General features: G+C 36.5%; 1 protein-coding gene and 1 non-coding gene across 2 annotated transcripts; one reads left to right on the forward strand and one right to left on the reverse strand.

Annotated features, from left to right (window-relative positions):
• The first annotated feature begins 1,842 nt into the window (after positions 1 to 1,842).
• Positions 1,843 to 23,300, forward strand: LOC146131983 (growth hormone secretagogue receptor type 1-like). Its single transcript, XM_083396549.1, has 9 exons — positions 1,843 to 2,034; positions 4,647 to 4,775; positions 16,796 to 16,928; positions 17,813 to 17,941; positions 18,461 to 18,600; positions 20,529 to 20,671; positions 21,175 to 21,303; positions 21,773 to 21,911; positions 22,257 to 23,300. The coding sequence occupies exons 1-9, from the start codon at positions 1,967 to 1,969 to the stop codon at positions 22,393 to 22,395; spliced, it is 1,149 nt and encodes a 382-aa protein (XP_083252675.1). The 5' UTR covers positions 1,843 to 1,966; the 3' UTR covers positions 22,396 to 23,300.
• Positions 15,226 to 15,390, reverse strand: LOC146131984 (U1 spliceosomal RNA). Its single transcript, XR_014501711.1, has one exon. It is a non-coding gene; the product is annotated as a U1 spliceosomal RNA (small nuclear RNA).
• Positions 23,301 to 23,342: the final 42 nt, after the last annotated feature.

A 23,342-nucleotide genomic window follows, 5' to 3' on the forward strand; every position in this document is an offset into this window, starting at 1 on the left:
TCGGGATATATGATTTTTGTTTTTTTCCTATTCTCTGCTCGGCCTTGTAAAAGCATTCAAAACAGACAACATGTTTTTTGATTTGTCGTGCTTTAGGCCCGCCATTATGTCCTTTGTAGTGCTGACTAAATGCCTTTCTCGCTCATTTAAATTCTGCTTTAAGCTGAGCAAGAACACGCTCTGTGAAAACTATGGCTTGAGATATAAAAATAATGTTCTTACTTGTTAAAGTTATGGCTGGTTTTCATATTTTTAGACATTTTAATGAGCCCTATCAGGGGCTATGCCTGATACACGTTTAACGCAACACGACAAAGAATTTAGGTATGTTCGTACGTAAAGCACAAATAAATTTATGCCAATCTCTTAGGGCGTTGGACCGTTTTTTTTTTTAGCTTGCGGAACATTTAAAAAAAAGAAAAATCACACTTGCCGCACACTTTGTACAACGCAATAATATCGTTCTTTGCAATCGCCTTTTATACGCGGCGAATCATCGTAATACTATGAATTTCAAAAAGTTTCGGAGTACGTTAAGAGTGTTTCTTGTCACACTTAGGTTATATGCCACGGCACACAGTTTGGAAACAACTTGTCCAACTTATAACACAGCGGCTTAGTCGAAGCAAGGGCGAAATTAGAGTAAATTTCGTACCAGAAGGATGGCATTTTTTACTGTAACGGCGAAAAAATTTCATGGATGACGTCACAATGTTACGTCATAACGAGATGCTCAAAACAAGTAACCTAAGGGAAAACCTTAAGTTAGCGTTCGATGTTGGCTATATGCATATGTAACTGAACCTTTAGTTTAAATACGTTTAAGGAGAAGGTAGCTGGTGAAAAAAATGATATGGTCTTGTAAAAAAGGATTTTTTTTGATACAGCTTAGGCCCAACCTGTGAAAACTTCTTTACCGGGAGAGATCTAGTTTTCCAAGAACACCGTTCCCGACCGTTTCGGCAAACTTTTACCAACCAAAGGGAAGCACTTAGCTTGAAATTTCCCCGTGTTATATTTCCGGAGGTAAAAAAAAAAAAAAAAAAAACTTTTACAAAAAAATGTTAATAAAATATAATGGTTCATAAATATTTGGCCTTAAATATACCACTTGGTCAAAGTTTAGCTTCGTTTGTAAAACATGAAGGCTTAAACTTCACAAAGTACATGGCAGGCTGTTTTGCTTGCAATACAATTTTTACCTGTGTCCTTTAACCAACCACAAAACATCATTAAAGAACCGGTCAAGAAAAAATCTTTACCTTGACCGCTGCCCGACCTCTCCGCGGCCTTATTGGCGTCTGGGCCATGTCAATAGCCCCCCTAACCGCGGGCACACGACTCCGACATAAAGACCGTTGCACCCCGGGCCCAAAATAGCCGCATTCGTGGGAATGAATCTAGGAACCTTATAAAGGCGCAATAAAAAGCGAACAGGCGTCGGAAAGCAATATCAGTTTTTGCCTCGGCCCGACAAATGTCGCGCAAACTCGGCTGGCGCAATCGCGGAAGCCGCGAAGGCGTTTGTCGCGTCATAAGCGCGCAGCGTGACGTCACTCTCTGTGCGCCAACGCTGCGCAAAGGCCCGCTGCTGATCTGACTTACTACTACTACTATACGCTGTTGTGCGTTGTGCATAGAAAGGACCAGAGCTGGTTCAATTGTAATTTGTAAATGATGCAATTAATTACAGGTTTTAATTGTAATTGTAATGTAATTGGGACATTCTCATTCTGTATAATTCTGAATGTAAATTGCTAATTTTGGTTCAATACATTGACATAGAGAGAATTAAAGTTTCAATGCCGAAAATTGTAATTGATGTAATTAGTTACAGTTTTAATGTAATTGTGATTGCAATGTAATTGAAACATTTAGGAGAGTTATTGTAATTAAACTGAATTAATGTAATTGACCCAACTCTGGACAGGACTACAGATACTCGAGGCTGGTTTTGTGATTGATCATGGAATCGTGGAATACGACTGCTGCTGGAAGTGTTACGACCTACCTCGTTGAAAATGTTACCCGTGTGTAAGTAACTTAGTGTTTTCTCATTTTGGTAATGTTTCGCCAGTTTCATGGCGACATGTAGTAGACTGTTAGCATTCAAAACTCTATTCTAGTATCGTATATTTTGGTTGTTTTCGCAGAGTGTTAGTTAACTTTTTATGGATAGTTTTAGGTTATTCGTCTTTACTGCAAAGTATTCATAGAGATTTAGTATTGAATTGTAATATATGCAGCCAAGCTATACCTAAAACCGACTATCTATAATTGTGGTTTGGGTCAGTTGTTTAAGTTCAGTAATTTGTTGATCAAAATTTAACCCAACATTTATACGATTTCGTACTAAATCACTGACCTACAAATGAAGTTACACTTTGCATTTCGTCGAGAATAGGTTTATCTAAGAGAGTAGCTTTCCACAGTGATATGCGGTGGTGTATTTATAACGCCTACGCTTCATAACCAGTGGGCTTTGACGTTCTGTCATGTCCGTCATACACTTTTTGCTAAGCTCTTTCAATATTGGTTAAGGCTAATAGAAGCATAACATGTTAAACCTTGCTGCTTTTATTTTTGCTATACATTTTTTGCTATTCCAGCCCAAAGGCACTGTGAATTTTAAGATGTGCCGGCTGGGAATTCAAATTAAATTCCATTGGTTCTGTTTTAATTCGTTTGCAACAACACCCAAAAAACAAATCGTCGGTATAAGTGGGCCGCTATGGTTAAACAAGGTCGGTGAAAGTGGCCAATTACTTAAAAACCGTCAAAAGGGCATTGCGAATGAAAACAAGATCTTAACACTCTGCTATTACAACGAGAAGAGCGAATTAATCGTCGTTTCAGTACTTGAAACATACATATACACAATGTGTATACTGTATTCAAACCCTTCTGGAGTCGTGGCCAACGATAACGGCAAACATATATAGTTCACAAGATGCTTTTGGAGAGGCTTACTGAATCAGTCAGCCTGAACAGGATTGTGCTACAAGCAAGACCAGGCTAGAGGAACAACTATAGCCTTCGGCGAGGTTCGAACTCACGACCGCCGGTTCGCCGGACCAGTAATTGCGTATTACTCGTAATTTGAGTAATTACGTACAACTGGTTATTCAATCGAGTTTCAAGTCTGGCGAAAGATCACATTCCCACATTACAGGCTGACGCATCGCGCCAAACAACACTGCGGAAATTATTATTGGGGCAATATTCCGATCATTTAGCAGCGTGTGAGATTACAGCATTGCCGAAGCCGAACAATTGGAGTATTGCCTTGTAAGGCGACTGAACGTTTGTGAATCCCCTACAGCACAATGCTTAATCAACCCAGTAAACGTAAATCCTACTATTTACGTCTGTTCTGAGCCGCGTGTTAGCGTAAAACAGCGCTTGCGTCAAAGATTGAATCACAAAGAGCTTTTTGCAGAGCATTCGTCACACGCTGTTAGGTGTCTTTGGAACTGTATAGGTTTTGCATAATATGATAAAGCAAACCTTGCTAAACCTTCGTTATGTGGTGACTAACGTTCAATTGAACCTATGGCTGAGCGTATGATACAGTTTGGTGGCATGTAGACAAGCATTTTTTGCTCTGATGAAGAAAGAAAAAAAGTGAGTCTTTCAACACTTGTTATCAATAAACGGAGTCTTTGAAGTCAGTGAAAGATACACACACATTCAACAACTGTGATCTAGCCCTTCTGAAGTCGCTTTTTGATCAACGTTTACAGCTTACTTATCGTAGTACACCGGAAGCCTTCGACAGATTAACCAAATCAGTCGATTATTCCACGTCATTGCGCATTAATTGGTTGGACACTACCCTACTAAAGGTTTCCTTTTTTGTTGAGTACAGTTTTGCATAAGCGACCAACGCAATAACTAATCCAATGCGTAATTCCTGATCACGTCCTTATGAATCGAACTTACCGTAGTGTACGGGTTGCGTCACTTATCGGTTGACAAAGCTATTCTTACTGAACCGCTATCATGCGCTGACTAATATTTAATCGAAACTGTAAATGCGGACAGAAAAACAGCATGAAACTAAGTCGTATAACCGAATTTGCGGTTTAAAAAAAATTTTCTTTGAAGTTAGATATGTTCAACTCGTAATATCAGCGTTGTAAACAAGACATTTTAAAACAACTTAAGTTCCAGTCGAGTCATTTGCAAAAATGAACAAGTCCCAGTCCAAATAATGTACCAAATATAGTCAAGTCATTTTTAGAGCAAATCATCTTCAAGGCAAGTCATTAATATGAAAATAAAACTTTAAACTATGAAAATTAGCAAACTTAAGCAAAATATCCAAGTAAAAAGTATCAAAAACGAAACATATAGCATGCACATTGTTTTATGAGCAAAAAACTAAACTCTATTACAAAAAATTATTTATTAGAAACAATTCAATTTTACCCAAGTTATTTGACATAATTGAGTCTCAGTCACGTCATTTGGAAAAAGTGACTTAGGAACTTCGTTGACTTAAGGTATGGCGGCACTGCGTAATACCGTGATTTTGACTCTAGTTCTGATCTAATTTGAAACAAAACCCGAAATGCTCTAATTTTAATTGTAATCTAGATACAAAAACTAGAATAAACTTCTAACTTTATGTCCTTTTCACGCAGCCCCTACATTCCCCCATTCACCACGGCTGGGGTCATCTTGAATGCAGTCATCCTCTTTCCCCTCTCTCTCTTCGGAATCGTTGCCAACGTCACCACCATTGTCGTCATCATGACGTCAAAAAAACTCAAGTAAGTATCGTCATTTTTTTTTCAAAAGCCTATATGCTGTATGGCGGTGTTTCTCGACCGTTTTTCGACGCGATACTAATACTTATGGTTAAGTCTAGTTGCGAAGCTTTGGCCACCCAATTCTCTACAACGGAATTTTTGGAAGTGAACTAAAACTAAAACCAACAGCATTAAAGAATTCGGATTTAATTTGATAAAATTGCAATATGAGTATTGTCTTTGTAGTGCTTTCTTAATTTTCTCAAATTTCTAAAGAAATCTTGCTCAGAACCGATCTCAACAAACTTAAACCTATTGCAGTGGGCGACTCAACTAAATTAGACGACCACCAAACTTTTGGTCGCGACCCTAGGTTGAGAAACACTGCTGTATAGCAATAGTTAAACAATTAAGACCAAGTATTTGAAGGAAACCGGGAAAATCAAAACTTTTTTTCAATTTTCCTTACATCACAATATTGCGGGTGCTTTTTACAGTTCCTACGCTTAACATTTCGTGTTCGGTTAAAAGCAGAATAAACTGACATCTAGCCATATTTTCACAGCGCAGTTCCGTCCGTGACTCAAATTCAAGCTGCAATAATTTCATTGCAAAAAAAAAGCAAAATGCGATTTTGCATGAGAAAATAGTTAAGGTATTGTATCAATAGGTTACCCTGGTCGTTGTCGTAAATGCATGTAGTCGGTAGGTTTTAATAACAAGTGTCTACTTCCAAGTAAACAATGCACTTCGCGCGACTGTTTTGATTCGTGACGTAGCTGTGTGGCAACACAACGTGTCAGTTGTGGTTCACTGGCCGTCCCTCAAAGTGTTTTTCTAGCTGCTATGACAGCGCTTTAAGATAATAGTATTAACTCGCGGCACATAGAAATAGGTCGGATGTCTTGCTTTAAAGTACCTTAGCACATCACCATACATATCCAATCGCAACTAGCCAAGTAACCGGGCTATATACACGCTAAGACATTTCGTTAAAACAATGTTTTTTAACCTATAAGGGTCCCCACTAAAAATTGAGTCGCCGTTTGATATAGTTGGTCGCCGCCAAAAAAGGTTTAGAAAAATCATTATGTTATCAGTTCAGTATGTGCGTCCACAACAAAATCTTGCCCTCCAACAGAACACATAATGCCTACGATAAAAGTTCTAATTTTTTTAATAAAAGCTTGAGAAGTGCACCGCTCCGAACAAAAATCAGTCAGCAAAGGTCTAAAACTTTTAATACAAATATGCATTTCGCCATATAAATGGCATCATCAGTGTTAATGTTATCAGTTATACGAATAGTGTGCATTTAGGTATCGCATGAATATGTCGGCATGCCGATTTCTAATAAAAATAGATTTTATTTAATCACGACAAAATCTTATAGTTTTACACTTCAACCTCTCGAGGCAAAATAGGCCTCTCGAGGCAAACAGGTGTCAAGAGGCACACAGTTTAGAAACTACCTTCAAACTTTAAATGCCAACACAACGTATACTTATTGGTAGGGAATGCGCATTCGTATACCTTATACAGTGGTCGGCAAACTTTTTTTTGTCGCTGCCCAAAGTAGCCTTTTCAGAGCTATTTAAGGCCCACTACGTAAACCACTACGAAAAAGTGACGGATTCAGGATATTTGATTTTAAGGTGAAATATTACACGGCGCCTTGGTGCCCAAAACACTGCCATATCATAATGTAAAACATAATATAAAACGAAGAATATACTCGCAAAGCGCGACAATCTTTTCAATTACTTACAGTTTAAGTTGGCAAAAAATATAGTTGGACAGGCTCCCACATTTGCCACACCAACTTTTAAAAGAAGTGCAATGAACACGACTATCACGCGGCCCACAAATACATTATAAAACTAAGCAATTCAAAAGTGACTCACGGCCCGCTAAAATTGGCTCTCCGGCACACAGTTTGCCGTGTAAAAAAAATTTCCTGACAGTGGTCTTGGATCACTGTGGGGTTTGTCTCCTGGCGTTTTTGCACGGGTAAAACCGCGTTTTTTTGGCCAGCATAAAAACGAGAAATATTAGTACTACTGACACTACTATTTAGACAATCCCGGCCTACTGTTTGCCGAATGGAAAGATAAAGCCACTACCCCTTTTACTTTACTCTTACTTTCTTTGCTTTCTTTTAGTTGGCAAAAAAAAACTTATTTTACAAACCAATAAAAATGAAAACTTATTTACAAACCCATAAGGAAACCATAACCAAGGCAATAACACTGATTTATTGTAGAATTATAGCTTTCGCATTTATGTTTTGTTTTTCAAAAATAATGAAAAGCTTTCTTATTTTTTTAAAAAACATATGGGTGTAATTAGATTTTTGCCTATAGACCAGCATATAATAATGAAAAAATATATATATACTTGTCCACGACATTGAACCTAACTTGCGTTATAAAAAAAAATAAATAAAACAAAAAAAACAACAACACCGTGTTGTCGCTTACGTGAAACGTTGTAATTATAATAATAATATTTTAATTCATATTTTAGCGAGAATCAACCAACAAACTAAAGTTTAAACGCAGATTACTTATTAACGAAAAACATGCCCCACAACAAAGTAAACGAGTTTGTCTTAAAAAAAAAAAGTATCGTAGCTGGTGAGGTTTATTCCAGGCGCGATTATTATTAGTTAAAATGAAAAAGAGAAACAACAAAATTAAGTTATTATACGCCCCATTAATTAAAGAAGAAAATAATGTTGTACCCTTATTACATTGTGAACTTCAAAAGTAACCTTTAAAAGTAAAATTAAAAGTGTTTGTTTTAACTTTTTAGTCAACTGACATCATCTGCTTTAAACTGTGAAAGCGGCTTCTGCAAAAATATAAATGTGAAAAACAATAGAAACGAAAATAAACAACTTTGAATTCTCTCTATTTGGGTCCTTCTACCGAGAAACAAAGCTTTTCGTCGCCAACCTACAAACGAAAGTTTAATCGCGGATTACTTAAAACGAAATTTAAGTTTTGAAGATGTCTTCTTCAAGATTGGGCAAGTGCTGCTTGACGTTTACGCAAAAAAAAAACGTTTAGCCCTAAACCTTCGGTGAGCTTGTCCGATCTAGGAAGTTAAGTTTTTTACTTCGTTGGGCGATTGGAAGAAGACTGCTTGTAAGCGAAGTGCCATTGTACTTAGTTGGTTGCAGGTTGATTGTTGTTATTAGTACATTGGGAACGAGTGGAAATCACAAAACTGTTGTTGACTATTACTACAAAGTTACAAACATCGCGCCTACAAATAACAACTCACTAAATAAAAAACTACCCCACCACCACTGAGGTACCTGCGCCCTCAAAAAAAAAACTATGTTAAAGAAACTTAAAACTATCTTCGAAACAAACGAACTTAAATTAAGAAAAAACTTAAAAAAATATATTAGAAAAAGAACATTTTGTTTTATACTAAGAAATAAAAAAAAAATATTTTATTGGCCAGCCGAAATATTGGCAGTTTGTCCAAACGCACTTGGAGAAACCGCAAATTATCATTTATTCATTCTGAAGTCATTTTCTCAAAAACAGTAGCGTTTGTGGATTCTAAAGATTGGTGGTTAAAATACTTCTGGTGAATATACACAATTCATCATAAGTTGGATTTCAAAATCAACAATTTTCCCAAAACGACTTCTAAATAACAGGTTGACGACATGAAGCTTATCGCAGCCTACAAATAGTTATAAGAACGAGAATTGTCTGTTTGATATAACGCTTGACTATAGCGCATTTCACATCATCAGTATTACCTATCTTATAACATAGGGCTAAATCGGCAAAATTGGCCAATTTCGACGCTCATATACCAGCGATTTTTTTCGAATTTTTTTCGATCTGCTCCGATTTGGCTGAAATTTTCACAGAAGATGCGTCAGGACAATATGAATCCAACAGTCATACTTGTATAGTCCAATTCTTTATAATTAACGAGAAAATGGACATTTTGTATAAAAATTATCCAAAAAAACGCGATTTTTGGCATTTTTTTAAAATCGACCTTCTCCGATTTGCGTGAAACTTGGTGTGTAGACGCGCCTTGGGCGTATAAACAACATGGTAAAGTTTCAGCCCCCTAACAACTAAAATAAGGCCAAAAAACGACTTTGAAGTTTTTTTGATTTTTTTTTCAATTTTGCGAATTTTTGAAAAAAAATCCCCGGGGATTTCCCCGAAAAAAAATCCCAGTGAATTTTTTTTCCATATCTATCAGTTTTTAATTTTATTCAGTATTCTTTATTCTGACAATGTCAGATTTTCTGCGAGCAGATTAATTCACCGCCAAAACTTCATGCTAGAAAGTAACAATTGACAGTAAGCACTTAACCGAGTTGCCAAATACATTCCCGTCCAGTGAACCTCTTAACGGGAGCAATTAGCCACAAGTCAGGTGTTATTAGCTTGTTGTAATGCAAAACCTCAATGTTAAATTAAGTTTATAAACTGTATGAAAAAACTTTCGTTTGTTGGTCGAAAGTGTAGCAAACATTAACTAAAATGTTCTGCTTCAAAGAGTTTGGTAAATTGTGATTAATTTATTAAAGCAAACCATTTGAAAAATTCAGGCCAAGATAATAACAAACTAATCTCAACATACAGTTACCTGCCGTTTGTTGCAAAGCGAAGTGCGTTTTTTTGACTTACTAAAGACCGTAAAATTATTTTTTTTTCTTCGCCTGCGGAACTTAGCTGATAGAATGTAAGTTGTAGTAAGTGTTTTGGCTCGATTTTTCCAACTGAAGAAAAAGGCCGGAAATAGCACAACACGGTTAGTGATGGTCTGAGCCAAGCCCTTTATTAAACCTGTCTCTACCAGGGAACAGGTGCCACCACGAAGGTAGGGTCCGAGTTGCAAAGCGGAGTAGGGGATTTTTTTTTGTGGAAAAGTAGTCAATGTTTCGTGTAATAGGCAAATATAGATATGTTTTGGTACCGAATAAGAAGTTATCTAAATGTACAAAAACACGTTTTTATTATCTCTATACAACACCGTCAGTCTACATTTTTTCATTAAAGGTTAAAAACACTAAAAAAACAGGCAGTCAGAAACAGCCTCTGTTTTCTTCAAATAGTTCAGAAATAGTTCAGACCGGGCTATATACACGCTAGGACATTTCGGTAAAACAGTGTTTTTTAACTTTTAAGGGTCCCCACTAAAATTTGAGTCGCGTTTTAATATTGTTGATGGCAGCCAAAAAAGGTTTAAAAAAATCATTATGATATCAGTTCAGTATGTGCGTCCACAACAGAATCTTGCCCTCCAACAGAACACATAATGACGACGATGAGAGTTTTAAAATTTAAATAAAAGCTTGAGAAGTGCACCGCTCCGAACAAAAATCAGTCAACAAATGTCTAAAACTTTTAATACAAATATGCATTTCGCCATATAAATGGCATCATCAGTGTTAATGTTATCAGTTATACGAATAGTGTGCATTTAGGTATCGCATGAATATGTCAGCATGCCGATTTCTAATACAAATAGATTTTATTTAATCACGACAAAATCTTATAGTTTTACACTTATCAACCTCTCGAGGCAAACAGGTGTTAAGAGGCACACAGTTTAGAAACTACCTTCAAACTTCAAATGCCAACACAACGTATACTTATTGGTAGGGAATGCGCATTCCTATGCCTAATACAGTGGTCGGCAAACTTTTTTTGTCGCGGCCCAAAGTAGCCTTTTCAGAGCTTCTGAAGGCCCACTACGTAAACCACTACGAAAAAGTGACGGATTTAGGATATTTGATTTTAAGGTGAAATATTACACGGCGCCTTGTTGCCCAAAACACTGCCATATCATAATGTAAAACATAATATAAAACGAAGAATATACTCGCGAAGCGCGAAAATCTTTTCAATTACTTACAGTTTAAGTTGGCAATAAATATAGTTAGACAGCCTCTCACATTTGCCACACCAACTTTTAAAAGAAGTGCAATGAATGCACGACTATCACACGGCCCACAAATACATTATAAAACTAAGCAATTCAAAAGTGACTCACGGCCCGCTAAAATTGGCTCTGCGGCACACAGTTTGCCGACTTTGCAACGTGTAAAAAAAATTTCGTGACTGTTGTCTCTAACTGGATAACTGTGGGGTTTGTCTCTTGGCATTTTTTTCCCGGGTAAAACCGGGTTGTTTTGGCCTGTATAAAAACTAAAATTCTTACTACTACTGACACTACTATTTAGACAATCCCGGCCTCCTTTTTGGCCAATGGAAGATAAGGCCACTACCCCTTTTAGTTTACTCTTACTTTCTTTTAGTTAGCAAAAAGAAAAAAAAAAAAAAAATTATTTACAAACCAATAAAAATAAAAACTTATTTACAAACCCATGAGGAAACCATAACCAAGGCAATAACACTGATTTATTGTAGAATTATAGCTTTCGCATTTATGTTTTTCAAAATTAATGAAAAGCTTTCTTATTTTTTTAAAAAACATATGGGTGTAATTAGTTTTTTGCCTATAGACCAGTATATAATAATGAAAAAAAAAAACTTGCGTTATAAAAAAATAAAAAAAATAAAACAAAAAAAAAACAACAACACCGTGTTGTCGCTTACGTGAAACGTTGTAATTATAATAATAATATTTTAATTCATATTTTTAGCGAGAATCAACCCACAAACTAAAGTTTAAACGCAGATTACTTATTAACGAAAAACATGCCCGACAACAAAGTAAACCGGTTTGTCTTCGGCGATATCGTACCTGGTGGGGTTTAACCCAGGCGTGGATACTTAAAATGAAAAAGAGAAATGACAAAATTAAGTTATTATACGGCCCATTAATTAAAGAAGAAAATAATGTTGTACCCTTCTTACATTGTGAACTTCAGAAGTAACGTTTAAAAGTAAAATTAAAAGTGTTTGTTTTAACTTTTTAGTCAACTGACATCATCTGCTTTAAACTGTGAAAGCGGCTTCCGCAAAAATATAAATGTGAAAAACAATAGAAACGAAAATAAACAACTTTGAATTCTCTCTATTTGGGTCCTTCTACCGAAAAACCAAGCTCTTCGTCGCCAACCAACAAACGAAAGTTTAATCGCGGATTACTTAAAACGAAATTTAAGGTTTGAAGATGTCTTCTTCAAGATTGGGCAAGTGCTGCTTGACGTTTATGCAAAAGCCTTAAACCTTGGGCGAGCTTGTTCGATCTAGGAAGTTAAGGTTTTTACTTCGTTGGGCGATTGGAAGAAGACTGCTCGTAGGTCAAGTGCCATTATAGTTAGTTGGTTGCAGGTTGATTGTTGTTAAAAGTTACATTGGAACGAGTGGAAATCAATGAAAACGGTCGCTGCATAAACCAACAAAGTGTTTTTCTGGATATGGCAGACTATTACTACAAAGTTACAAACATCGCGCCTACAAATAACAACTCACTAAAAAACTACCCCACCACCCCTAAGGTACCTGAGCCCTCAAAAAAAAAAAACTCTGTTAAAGAAACTTAAAACTATCTTCGAAACAAACGAACTTAAATTAAGAAAAAAACTTACAAAAAATATATTAGAAAAATAACATTTTGTTTTATACTAAGAAATAAAAAAAAATATATTTTATGGGCCAGCCGAAATATTGGCAGTTTGTCCAAACGCACTTGGAGAAACCGCAAATTATCATTTATTCATTCTGAAGTCATTTTCTCAAAAACAGTAGCGTTTGTGGATTCTAAAGATTGGTGGTTAAAATACTTCTGGTGAATATACACAGTTCATCTTACGTTGGATTTCAAAATCAACAATTTTCCCAAAACGACTTCTAAATAACAGATTGACGGCATGAAGCTTATCGCAGCCTACAAATAGTTATAAGAACGAGAATTGTCTGTTTGATATAACGCTTGACTATAGCGCATTTCACATCATCAGTATTACCTATCTTATAACATAGGGCTAAATCGGCAAAATTGGCCAATTTCGACGCTCATATACCAGCGATTTTTTTCGAATTTTTTTCGACCTGCTCCGATTTGGCTAAAATTTTCACAGAAGATGCGTCAGGACAATATGAATCCAACAGTCATACTTGTATAGTCCAATTCTTTATAATTAACGAGAAAATGGACATTTTGTATAAAAATTATCCAAAACAACGCGATTTTTGGCATTTTTTTTAAATCGACCATCTCCGATTTGGGCGAAACTTGGTGTGTAGACGCGCCTTGGGCGTAGAAACAACATGGTAAAGTTTCAGCCCCCTAACACTTAAAATAAGGCCAAAAAACGACTTTAAAGTTTTTTTCAATTTTTGCGAATATTTGAAAAAAAATCCCCGGGGATTTTTCCCCGAAAAAAAAATCCCAGTGAATTTTTTTTCAATATTTATCAGTTGTTAATTTAATTCAGTATTTTTTATTCTGATAATGTCAGATTTTCTGCGTGCAGATTAATTCACCGCCAAAACTTAATGCTACAAAGCAACAATTGACAGTAAGCACTTAGCCGAGTTGCCAAATACATTCCCATCCAGTGAAGCTCTTAACGGGAGCAATTTGCTGCGCCCAAAAGCCACAAGTCAGGTGTTATTAGCTTGTTGTAATGCAAAACCTCAATGTTAAATTAAGTTTATAAACTGTTTGAAAAAACTTTCGTTTGTTGGTCGAAAGTGTAGCAAACATTAACTAAAATGTTCTGCTTCAAAGAGTTTGGTAAATTGTGATTAATTTATTAAAGCAAACCATTTGAAAAATTCAGGCCAAGATAATAACAAACTAATCTCAACATACAGTTACCTGCCGTTTGTTGCAAAGCGAAGTGCGTTTTTTTAACTAACTAAAGACCGTAAAATTATTTTTTTTTCTTCGCCTGCGGAACTTAGCTGATAGAATGTAAGTTGTAGTAAGTGTTTTGGCTCGATTCTTCCAACTGAAGAAAAAGGCCGGAAATACCACAACACGGTTAGTGATGGTCTGAGCCAAGCCCTTTATTAAACCTGTCTCTACCAGGGAATAGGTGCCACCACGAAGGTAGGGTCCGAGTTGCAAAGCGGAGTAGGGGATTTTTTTTTGCGGAAAATTAGTCAATGTTTCGTGTAATAGGCAAATATTGATATGTTTTGGTACCGAATAAGAAGCTATCTAAATGTACAAAAACACGTTTTTATTATCTCTATACAACACCGTCAGTCTACATTTTTTCATTAAAGGTTAAAAACACTAAAAAAAAACAGGCAGTCAGAAACAGCCTCTGTTTTCTTCAAATAGTTCAGACCGTATTTCCAAGTTTCATCATTCTACTTTTTTTTTAATTTTTAGGCAATAAACTCAAATTTTAGTCATTGTTATTACTTTAAACCGAATGGATTCCCATGTAATTTTATTTATTATATTTGAAATGAGGGCTTCCACCTCCGGACAACCGTCTACCAATCCTTCAATGAGGAAAGGCACGGAATCCATACAGGGAGGGGAGGTACTGGCGTGGGATGGTTTGGGTATGACTGGCCTCATCATTTGTTTAAAGCCTCTTCGGCCGAGTGCCGGTGGTTTTTTCTTTATTTGTGGGGACTGTGTAAATTTTAAGGTACAGGTTTATTTGAGAAATATATGCAATAGGAAAGATGGCGCACGAAAGGTATAACAAGAGGGTACGATTAAAAGAGGGGTAACACCAACATAGGGTGATGGGTTGCGGAAGGAAAAAAAAGGCGTAAAAAGAAAGTAGGGTTTTAAAGCCGTCACCGCAGGTACATAGAATATTAAAGATGGAACGTATAGATAAATAAAGGAATATACCGAACGAGAACCCACATATCACTCACACCGATCTACCCACCCAACATCCACCAACACCGCCACCACCTCCGCTGAATATAACAGGAAAAACTCCTGATCCTGAAGAGCCAGGATCCCTGGACATTGCGATCCTTCACATCACGACACAACCCAGCATCCAAAACGAAGAACCACCCATTATCCTCTCTGACTCTTCCTCTTCATGGGAAGAGCAATTTCATATGTCTCCAGAGCACCCAGATGAACCTCCACCTCCTTTAACACAAAAAGAACCACCACCACAAGAAAACACCCCTATCTTACCAGAAGAACCCTTTTATACATCGACTCCGACAACAAAGCGATACAGAAGCTCCGAATCACCTGATATCAAGAAGAAAAAGCAACGCCACATATCAAGATCCCTCTTCATCGGACCCCATCTTTAGATCCCGACCCACCAAGTGGGTTCAACTACACAGCCTTTTAAAATGTAGTCGGTTTTTCTTCTCCGTAACCCACATGCCTACAAACAACCACCTCCAAAACTTACATTCATTATAAATTATAAATATACCCTTACTCAATTTAAACCCAAATAACCCGTGCGGAGTATAAGTGCTGTGCATAAACTAAAATAAATATATACAAACTCAACTAAATGTCAAAACATATACTTTACTTTTTTGTTTTGTTTTTGTTCTTTGTATGGGGTTTTGCGCGAACGCACACCCCGCTAACAGAAATTATACGGCCGAGTTACCCGCATTTGGGGTAATCGCAAGGGTCAGCCAAGCCGAAGTGCAATGGCAAGGCCTCGCCTTGGGCCAACCGCCTACGTGATCACGGTTAAAGACCCCCGTCAGGCATATACTTCACTTTCATCATTCTACACAGTTTTACAACTTGTATGTGCTGGTAGGTTTATTTAGTAGGTAGGTATAAGAGGTAAATGTTTAAACCTTTTGTTTGTGGTGGAGGTGGTACAATTTTGACAATTCGTTTTGTTACTGTAAAATAAAAGTGGTAGGATTCTGGACCAGCGCCCCTTTTTCACAAGACCATTGTTTTTTATAAGTTTAATCACTTTTACATCACAATTTCAATAAAAACTTTATTATATAATTGCTATTTACAAATACCGCCGACGATTTTAATAACGGTATTAACAACGGAAATTACCCGGAAATTAATAACACAGTGAAGCTCTAATTGTGTATTATATGCGCGAAGCACAAAAAATTTTGCGTTTACGTATAGTTAAAGTTGGCCAAAAATATAGATCGACAGGTACGTTTGAACTATATGAGCAGTAGCTAAACCAGTCGAGTTTATTCAATTGTGTCGCGATGTTTTTCTAGTTTCAATAATTCAGAGGCGGTGCGTTACTCGATCTCATATGACCTACCTCGTCTAGGATAAATATACCGACCAAGCCAGGGGTCGGCAACCTACGGCCGGTGGGTGATTCATCCGGCCCACCGGCTCTTTGACAAACTGGACACGAGTCCATTTCAAATACTTTTGACTATTATAGCTACGTAAGTGCGAAAACAAACAATGATTTGATGTACGTCCGGTTCGTTTACGTTTTAAGGCTGTCTTTTAAACAAAACAAAAAAATCGCGCTCGCTTCTTTGATTTTAATTGGTTGGGTCGACGACTTCAGTATAGTTCACATGATAAGATTTGAGCAAGATTGAACCAAAATTTAAGCTAACTGTAAAAAAAAAACATTATTTAAAATAAATAAAAATGAATTTATAGATGTCGTCTTATGTTTTGTTCACAATTACAAAATATAGTGAAGGGAATGAGTTGGCTAAAGCTTCTCTGTTATTTTTGCGCTTGGTATTTGGAGAAATACTAAACTAAGTCGTTATACAAAAGAGTGCGCGAAAACCATTGGCGCCAACACAAAAAAATGTACACATTTTACCATTTTGAAGCTCTCTCGCCTAATATGAAAGATGAAATGAACGTTTTACAATTGTAAAATTCTGTTAATTTTCTTCTTTGTAAAACGAAATGTTTTTTAACGCAAAGTTTACAAAGCGTGCGCACATAAATTGGTTATTATTTACATTGCTAAAGTTTTATTAGTTTGTAAAACATTTCCATAAATAATAATTCAATACAATTTGATTTATCCGATGTCAGCATCCAAGTCAAAATGAAAATTCATTAGAAATAAATAATATATTCGAATTAATCGTAGCCTAACCGGGTTTAGGAACAAGTGTTAAAAAATCTTCCAACTTTAATTGATCGAATTTCAGAACTTCTGTTTTCAACCACTTTATCGTGAGCCTGTGTGTCTCCGATCTGACTTCGGCCATCATAAGCCCGCTGTTCGCCTACAGGAGAACTTGGGGCTTCGACGACTGGGTCCTGTCCGACTTTTTATGTCGGGTAAGTTTCTTGCTTGTTTCGTGAGTTTGTAGCACTGTTGTAACGACTTAAGTCAATTACTGTGACATGACTTAAGTGCTTGGCTTAAGTGTATTCAAGTCTCTATTTCCGAGTGACTTGACCAAACTGGTTTTGGTAAAATGTTTCGCACGTAAAACGATATGATTGCTGAATTTTCTTTTGTAATTGAATTATTGCTCATAAACGTACTATATTTTACGAATACTTGACTAGAAAAAGACTTGAATTGGGTAACTGAGAAATTGAACTGGGACTTCTTTTTTATTTGAAAAACACACTTGACAAAGTATTTAACAAATGACTTGTTTAAAACACTGGTTTGTAGGAATGCATGTTGCACTTTGATACGCTTGACTTAACCGGTTTTACCGAGGATAGGATTTAATCTGTATACTGTATACTGTACACGAAACGTAGGCGATTCTTTAAGGGTCGGTAAACAGCAATTTTTTAACGGTGAGAAAATTATGTTATGAGTGAAATTAAATTTACCTTTAGGCGGGATCAGACTCACAGCAAGTTTTGCAGTTTTTATTCATGTTATCGAACTTGTTACTTAACCGTGTTGAATCGGTAAGCTAACAATTAGGTCTAACGAGAGAAAATTTTTAAATGAAAAAAATAATTTTAAATTATCTGCTGTTTGTAGATTGGCGCTTGTTTTAAATTAACCCTATCTAGCACTTTTTAGATTTAAGGGCTATTTTTAAAACTTACAAGATCTTTTCAGTTTAACTAAATTTTTTTTGACAATTTGAAAGGATTTTATTTGAAAGTTTACACTAATTTGTTGAAATTCGTCAATAAAATTGATAAAAATTTAGCAAACATGATATATTTCAAAGTATTGCTTTTTACCTCAGACGATTTGGGGCTTTGACATCTGGACTTCGTTCGTAACCTCCACTCACATCCTGCTTTTCGCCCTGCTGAGATTTGTCTCGGTCCAGTGGCCTCACAGCTTCAGCGCCATCAAGACAAAGCACGCGGCGGTGAGTGACGTCATTCCAATGTGGTAGGTGACGTCATGCAAGTCAGCGAGTGACGTCATTCGAGTCGACGTAAATAATGGGTCGCGACACCCCTTCTAGCAGTGGTGTAATGACTTAAGTAGATTACTTGACTTAAGTGCACTTTTACACCTTTTACACAATTTTGTTTGCGGTAAATTGCGTTTTTGTTGTTTTCAATCGAGTTGTGGCTAGTAATCGGACGAGTTCACCATTTTTTTAGTTTTAAGCGTGATTTTTATGTCAACCACTTGACTTGGAATTGACTTATTATTTTTCGCAAAAAAAAATATAATTTATATTTTTCGCAAAATATTTGACTTGAACTTGGGTTATTTTACAAATGACTTGACTGAGACTCAAGCCATTTCAAAATGATTTGTTTACATTTTACAACACTGTCTTTAAGCTTGTAATGCGCAATTTTAAGTATTGTGTAAATATTGCTACACTTCCAACAGCTTCCAAGCAACCAAACATGTTTCGAAACACTTTCTTCAGATTGTAATCGCCGTGATCTGGTTCTGTTCATTCTGTGCTGGATTCATCCCAATAGTGATCTGGTTTGGTGCTTCCAAGCGAGACAGGAGTGTTGACTCTCCCACTTCCAAATGGCCATCCTGTACATTGAACGCAGAGTGGTAAGGCGGCTGTGGATTTATTTAAAGTTCCAGATGCTTTGATTTCGTATCGTGCTATTTTGTTTCGTCTCACCTGTTTATTGAAGGCTTAGGTACGCACTTTGAAGTTATCGTCAATTAAAATGTAGATTTTAATGAAAACATGCGGAAAAAAATTGTAAGTGTAAATTTATTATATTAGATATCTGTTAATTGTATTTGATTAAGTTTTACGTTACTTTGCTTTGTCTCGCCTTTTCAATAAAGGCTTGTAAAGACATATTGTAAATACCGTGACGTTGTTAGCCGGTATCGTGTGGCTCTTGAAGAAAAACCATTACTGAGCGCCCGAAAGTGATGAAAACTATGTGTGTAAATGCACTTTACGCTCGATTATACTAGATATCTCTATACAGCATTTCAAGTATTGTATTTTATTAAATCTTACTACTGTCTTGGTTTTGACTGTTGATCTTTAAGCAACATTTATAACACTAATCTCAAACCAAGTATATGCGGACAAAACGCTATAAACTGTAAGGCATTTTGTATTTAACTTACCATTCACGAATAAGTAACATGGATAAGCTCGGGCATGTTAAAAACAGATCACGCATGCTAAGTCTTGTAATACTATGCGAAAAGTGACAATTCAAACCCTCAGGCTTAGAGTGATAAATAAATAAATAAGGTAAAACTATAAAACGTTTTTTCAAATATGTCAGAAATTTAGTTTCGTCTTGATTTGGAGCACGATTTTTTCTTTAACTTTTACTGTCTGCGGGGCAGTCTATTAATATATGCGGAAGTATTCACACCAATTCGAACCCGCGTGATTTTCCGCAAAAAAAGCAGCAGAGGCGAACGTAGTGCGCGCGCCGCACACACACGCCGGACAAGTAGTAATAAGCGTATGTGCGAGCGTGCGCGTTCTGTCTAAGTAAAGCAAACCGCTGTTTTTGCGTGAGTGGATCCTTGCCTCAATAAACAACAGTGAGTTATTATGCGTCGTGCCTATATGACTTACGTCGGTGCTTATTAGAACAATAGCGGTCAGTTTGTGGGGCCAGGTAAAGGATCCGCATTAATTTGGCCGGCTCCCTTTTTCGTAGCCCGAAACGGTGAAGTGCTTCAGAGAGAAGGGGAGTTTGTGGCCGTATTTTTGCGCCGAAAACTTAATTAGGCCTACTTTACGGAGCGTCTTACAGAGGTATTTAACACAGGGGCAAAAATTAACATTAAGAAATAAACAATATAAAATGTGCCAATAATTTGTCTAAACGAGTTAAGTCGAGTCTAGTCATTTTACTCAAAACACGTGGAGTCATTCACTATCCTTAAAAAGGGAATTTACACGCGCGCGCACATACATTTAATTTACAGATAAACTACTGCAAAATAAATAGTGTGCATATTAATTACAATTCACAACTAAACTTAGTAATCGACAATTAGCACGACAAAATACGTCACACAAGGAAGTTGAAACACAAAGCAACACAAGACGATCCCGCATTTTTCGTTGTTAAAACAGTTTAAATAATAGTTTTAAGCGTTTTATGCGGGTAAAAATGATCAGCCCGATAGAAATTGAAAGACTGCATGGAACATAACTAATACTGAGTTTCCTTCAGAAAAACTGAACTCTAATAGAAAAACAGTACATCTTTGACTCATAAAGCTTGAATTTGTAAAAAAATGATACAATACCAAATTCCCAAAATTCCCAAAAGGGCGCATTCCAATGGATAAAATGGCCTTACGTTTGGTGCATTCAAATTAAAATAAAAAAGAAGGTTTCCTATACGCTTAAGGTTAGAAGATGTTGCTTCGCGAACTGTAATGTGTTTCAAATAGCTAGGAAAGTTCTACTTTGCGATTCGTAAACTCAAATTATATTTTTTACCAACAACCTGCGCATTTTACAGTAATATCCTTTCTAAATGCAGGATCCCGGAGTTCAAGCTTTTCACCTACGTTGGATACGTCATCATGTTTTACGTTCCCTTCTTCCTGGTCATCGTACTTTCCACCCTGATCGGAGTCAAGATACACATGATGCGAAAGACCCGAGAAAAGGCCGTTTCCAAAGGTATGAGCCTTACGGCATAATTGTACTGTTCATTTTGACGATATACCGGGGCTGAAAGTTGAATAGTTATGTATTTTCCGTTTGACGGATTTAGGAGCAAATTACCGTTAGTACACAAGGCCTATATCTAAAGCAGGGGTGTCAAACACGCGGCACACGACCTAATAAAAAATGGCACGCATTTTAATCGTGTTATTAAATTAGGACGTCAAATGGGATAAAACCCGAAAAGAGTAAAAAATTGCAAAGAAACAAACTTTAAGTGAATGCTAAAACACTTTCATCTGACAACCAAAGGTTTTTTTAACTGTCACCACGTCACCACGTTTTTTGTTTTTTTTTCGTTTTTTTTTTCAATTTGACTTAGTAAGCTGTCGAAAAACTGATCCCGTGCTACACCGGCCAGACTAAAGTGCAATTTCATTTAATCATCGTTGTATATGAACAGACTTTTACTCATATAAGAGCCTTTGTACAGCCCTAAACATTCCAACACTTTTCAGCCAAACGACTTTCTTCTTCTAACGAGAAAACGACGCTTGAAGCGAAAAGGAGACGAAAAGAAGATCAGATCATTCTTCAACTTTCCCTCATTGTCGGATCGTTTTTGATCGGTTACATTCCGCAGACAGGTCACTGACTGATCTTTTTTTAAGCTGAGATCTAATCTTATCTACACAAAGCAAATTTGGAATTTTTGTAACGATTTTGTGCCACTTAGGGACCTGTTTTCTCAGAATATAACATAACACTAGAATCACTCTTAAACTCAGCAGGCTAATTTAAAAATTTAAACAATTTCAACAAGCATCGTTTACTTATTATTCGTTGATATTCTTAAAACATTTGCATAATCTTTAGGGTTTAGGACTTTAGGTTATGGTAAATGTTAGCCTTTTGATTGAAATGGTACCGGGGTAAGCCATGTTTAACCTGATTTTCTTTAACCTAATGTCTATGATTTATCTCCTAATCCATTTACATTACTATGCTAACCAGGCAAATAGCCTCTTCGAAAACAATAACGCAGCAAAATCACTGCTCTTTTAACAAAAAATATTATTTTGCAATATAACAAAAATGTTACTTACCTTCGTGTAGTTTTCCACTACTACACGCTCAGCAACCCTTCCATTACGCAAGCCGAGAAGGAGAAAGACTGGATCCTTGGTGCAATCGTTTACATCGCACTCAGGACGAGCGAATGCCTTAACCCGGTGTTCTACAATTTAGCCTCGAGGTATGTGAAGAATTTAAAAGCGCTGATTTTATGATTTGTCCGTGCTAATTGCTGGTTTTAAAACATTCTGAAATTACCTAATCCCAAAATAAATAAAGTCCAAGTCAAAAAATGGCAGTTATTAACTTGACATATTTTCATAAATTTACCTTTCAAGGTAAAATAGCTGCGTTTGATGGTGATTATGGCGTAAATACCAGATTAATTTGGTGTCAGATCGGCACCGATATAAACCTAATATCGAACGAGTGTCAATGCTACCACTGGGCATATAGGGTATCGGCTCCGATCCGATATTATCGGACATACCAACAACCTAAACGTGTTGCCAACTTCCAATTTCAGCAAAATGCGCAAAGAGACGAAAAAGACGCTTAAGAGCTTCTGCCAGAAAGTGGTGTGCTGGAGATATTCGGGCGACGCCAGCTTCACCACCAGCGGAACCGGCGTTTCGTCATCGGCGGGGAATAACCTTCAGCTCTGATACGAGTGACGTCATGCTCTAAGAATTGCTGAGATCTGCCCTTGAGGAATTGCTTAGGGCAGTGGTCTCCAACCTTTTCAATTTAAATAAAATGGATTGAGGATTTATATTGCGGCCCACTTTTGTGTCAGATAATTAAAAACATTTTAAATAATATTGGAACAAAGTAACTCGAGCGAATATGCGTCAATTATGCACAAAAACAGGAATTTGGTGCAGATGATGCAGTTTAGTCACGGTTATTAGTGTGACTTCATTGTAAATAATATGAAATACATAAATCGTACTAAAAAGCAGGAATATGGTGAGTTATGGCACAGGGTTTGGAGACCACTTAGGGCACTGCGTTACTGAAAATACTTTGGAAATCGCTTAGTGTGGGGATACTAAGGGAATGTGGATATATTTTTAGCTTGTTTGTTTTTTTGTGTTAAAGTACTCGCAAGCTTGGAATTTCAATCCATCCGTTTAAAAAAAAGTTCAAATTCTTTGTATGTTTATTTTTTGCACGTTGTGTTTTGTAAAAAACAAAGTAAAATTGTCATTACAAGGGAACAACTTTTACGCCCGTATTACGCCGAAAGTGCACATTTTCTCTTTTTTAGCTTTGGTTTTAATTTTCTTTGTGGACGTTTTTTTCATTTTCTTCCTTTCGCTTTCCCCGTAAGTCATTTAAAATTGATCGCTATATTTTTAGGATTTTCAGCTACCTACATTTTTATAAACTGTCAATATTAACAATACATTTTATCAACAGTGCTATGTGTTTTCAGTTTTTGAATAAGACAAATACTGTTATAAAGTTACATTTTTATGTGTCAGAACTGGGTAAACTTGTTGACATTTTTTTAGTCTTTTAACTATTTTGTTTCATCGTGTTTTTTTCCTTCACTTTTTGTTTTCGGGTCCCTAAATTGTTGTAAATAAAACAATTACTGTTATGTTTA

Source organism: Ascidiella aspersa, chromosome 9 (assembly GCF_963924565.1).
Source record: "Ascidiella aspersa chromosome 9, kaAscAspe10.2, whole genome shotgun sequence".
Lineage (NCBI taxonomy): Eukaryota > Metazoa > Chordata > Ascidiacea > Phlebobranchia > Ascidiidae > Ascidiella > Ascidiella aspersa.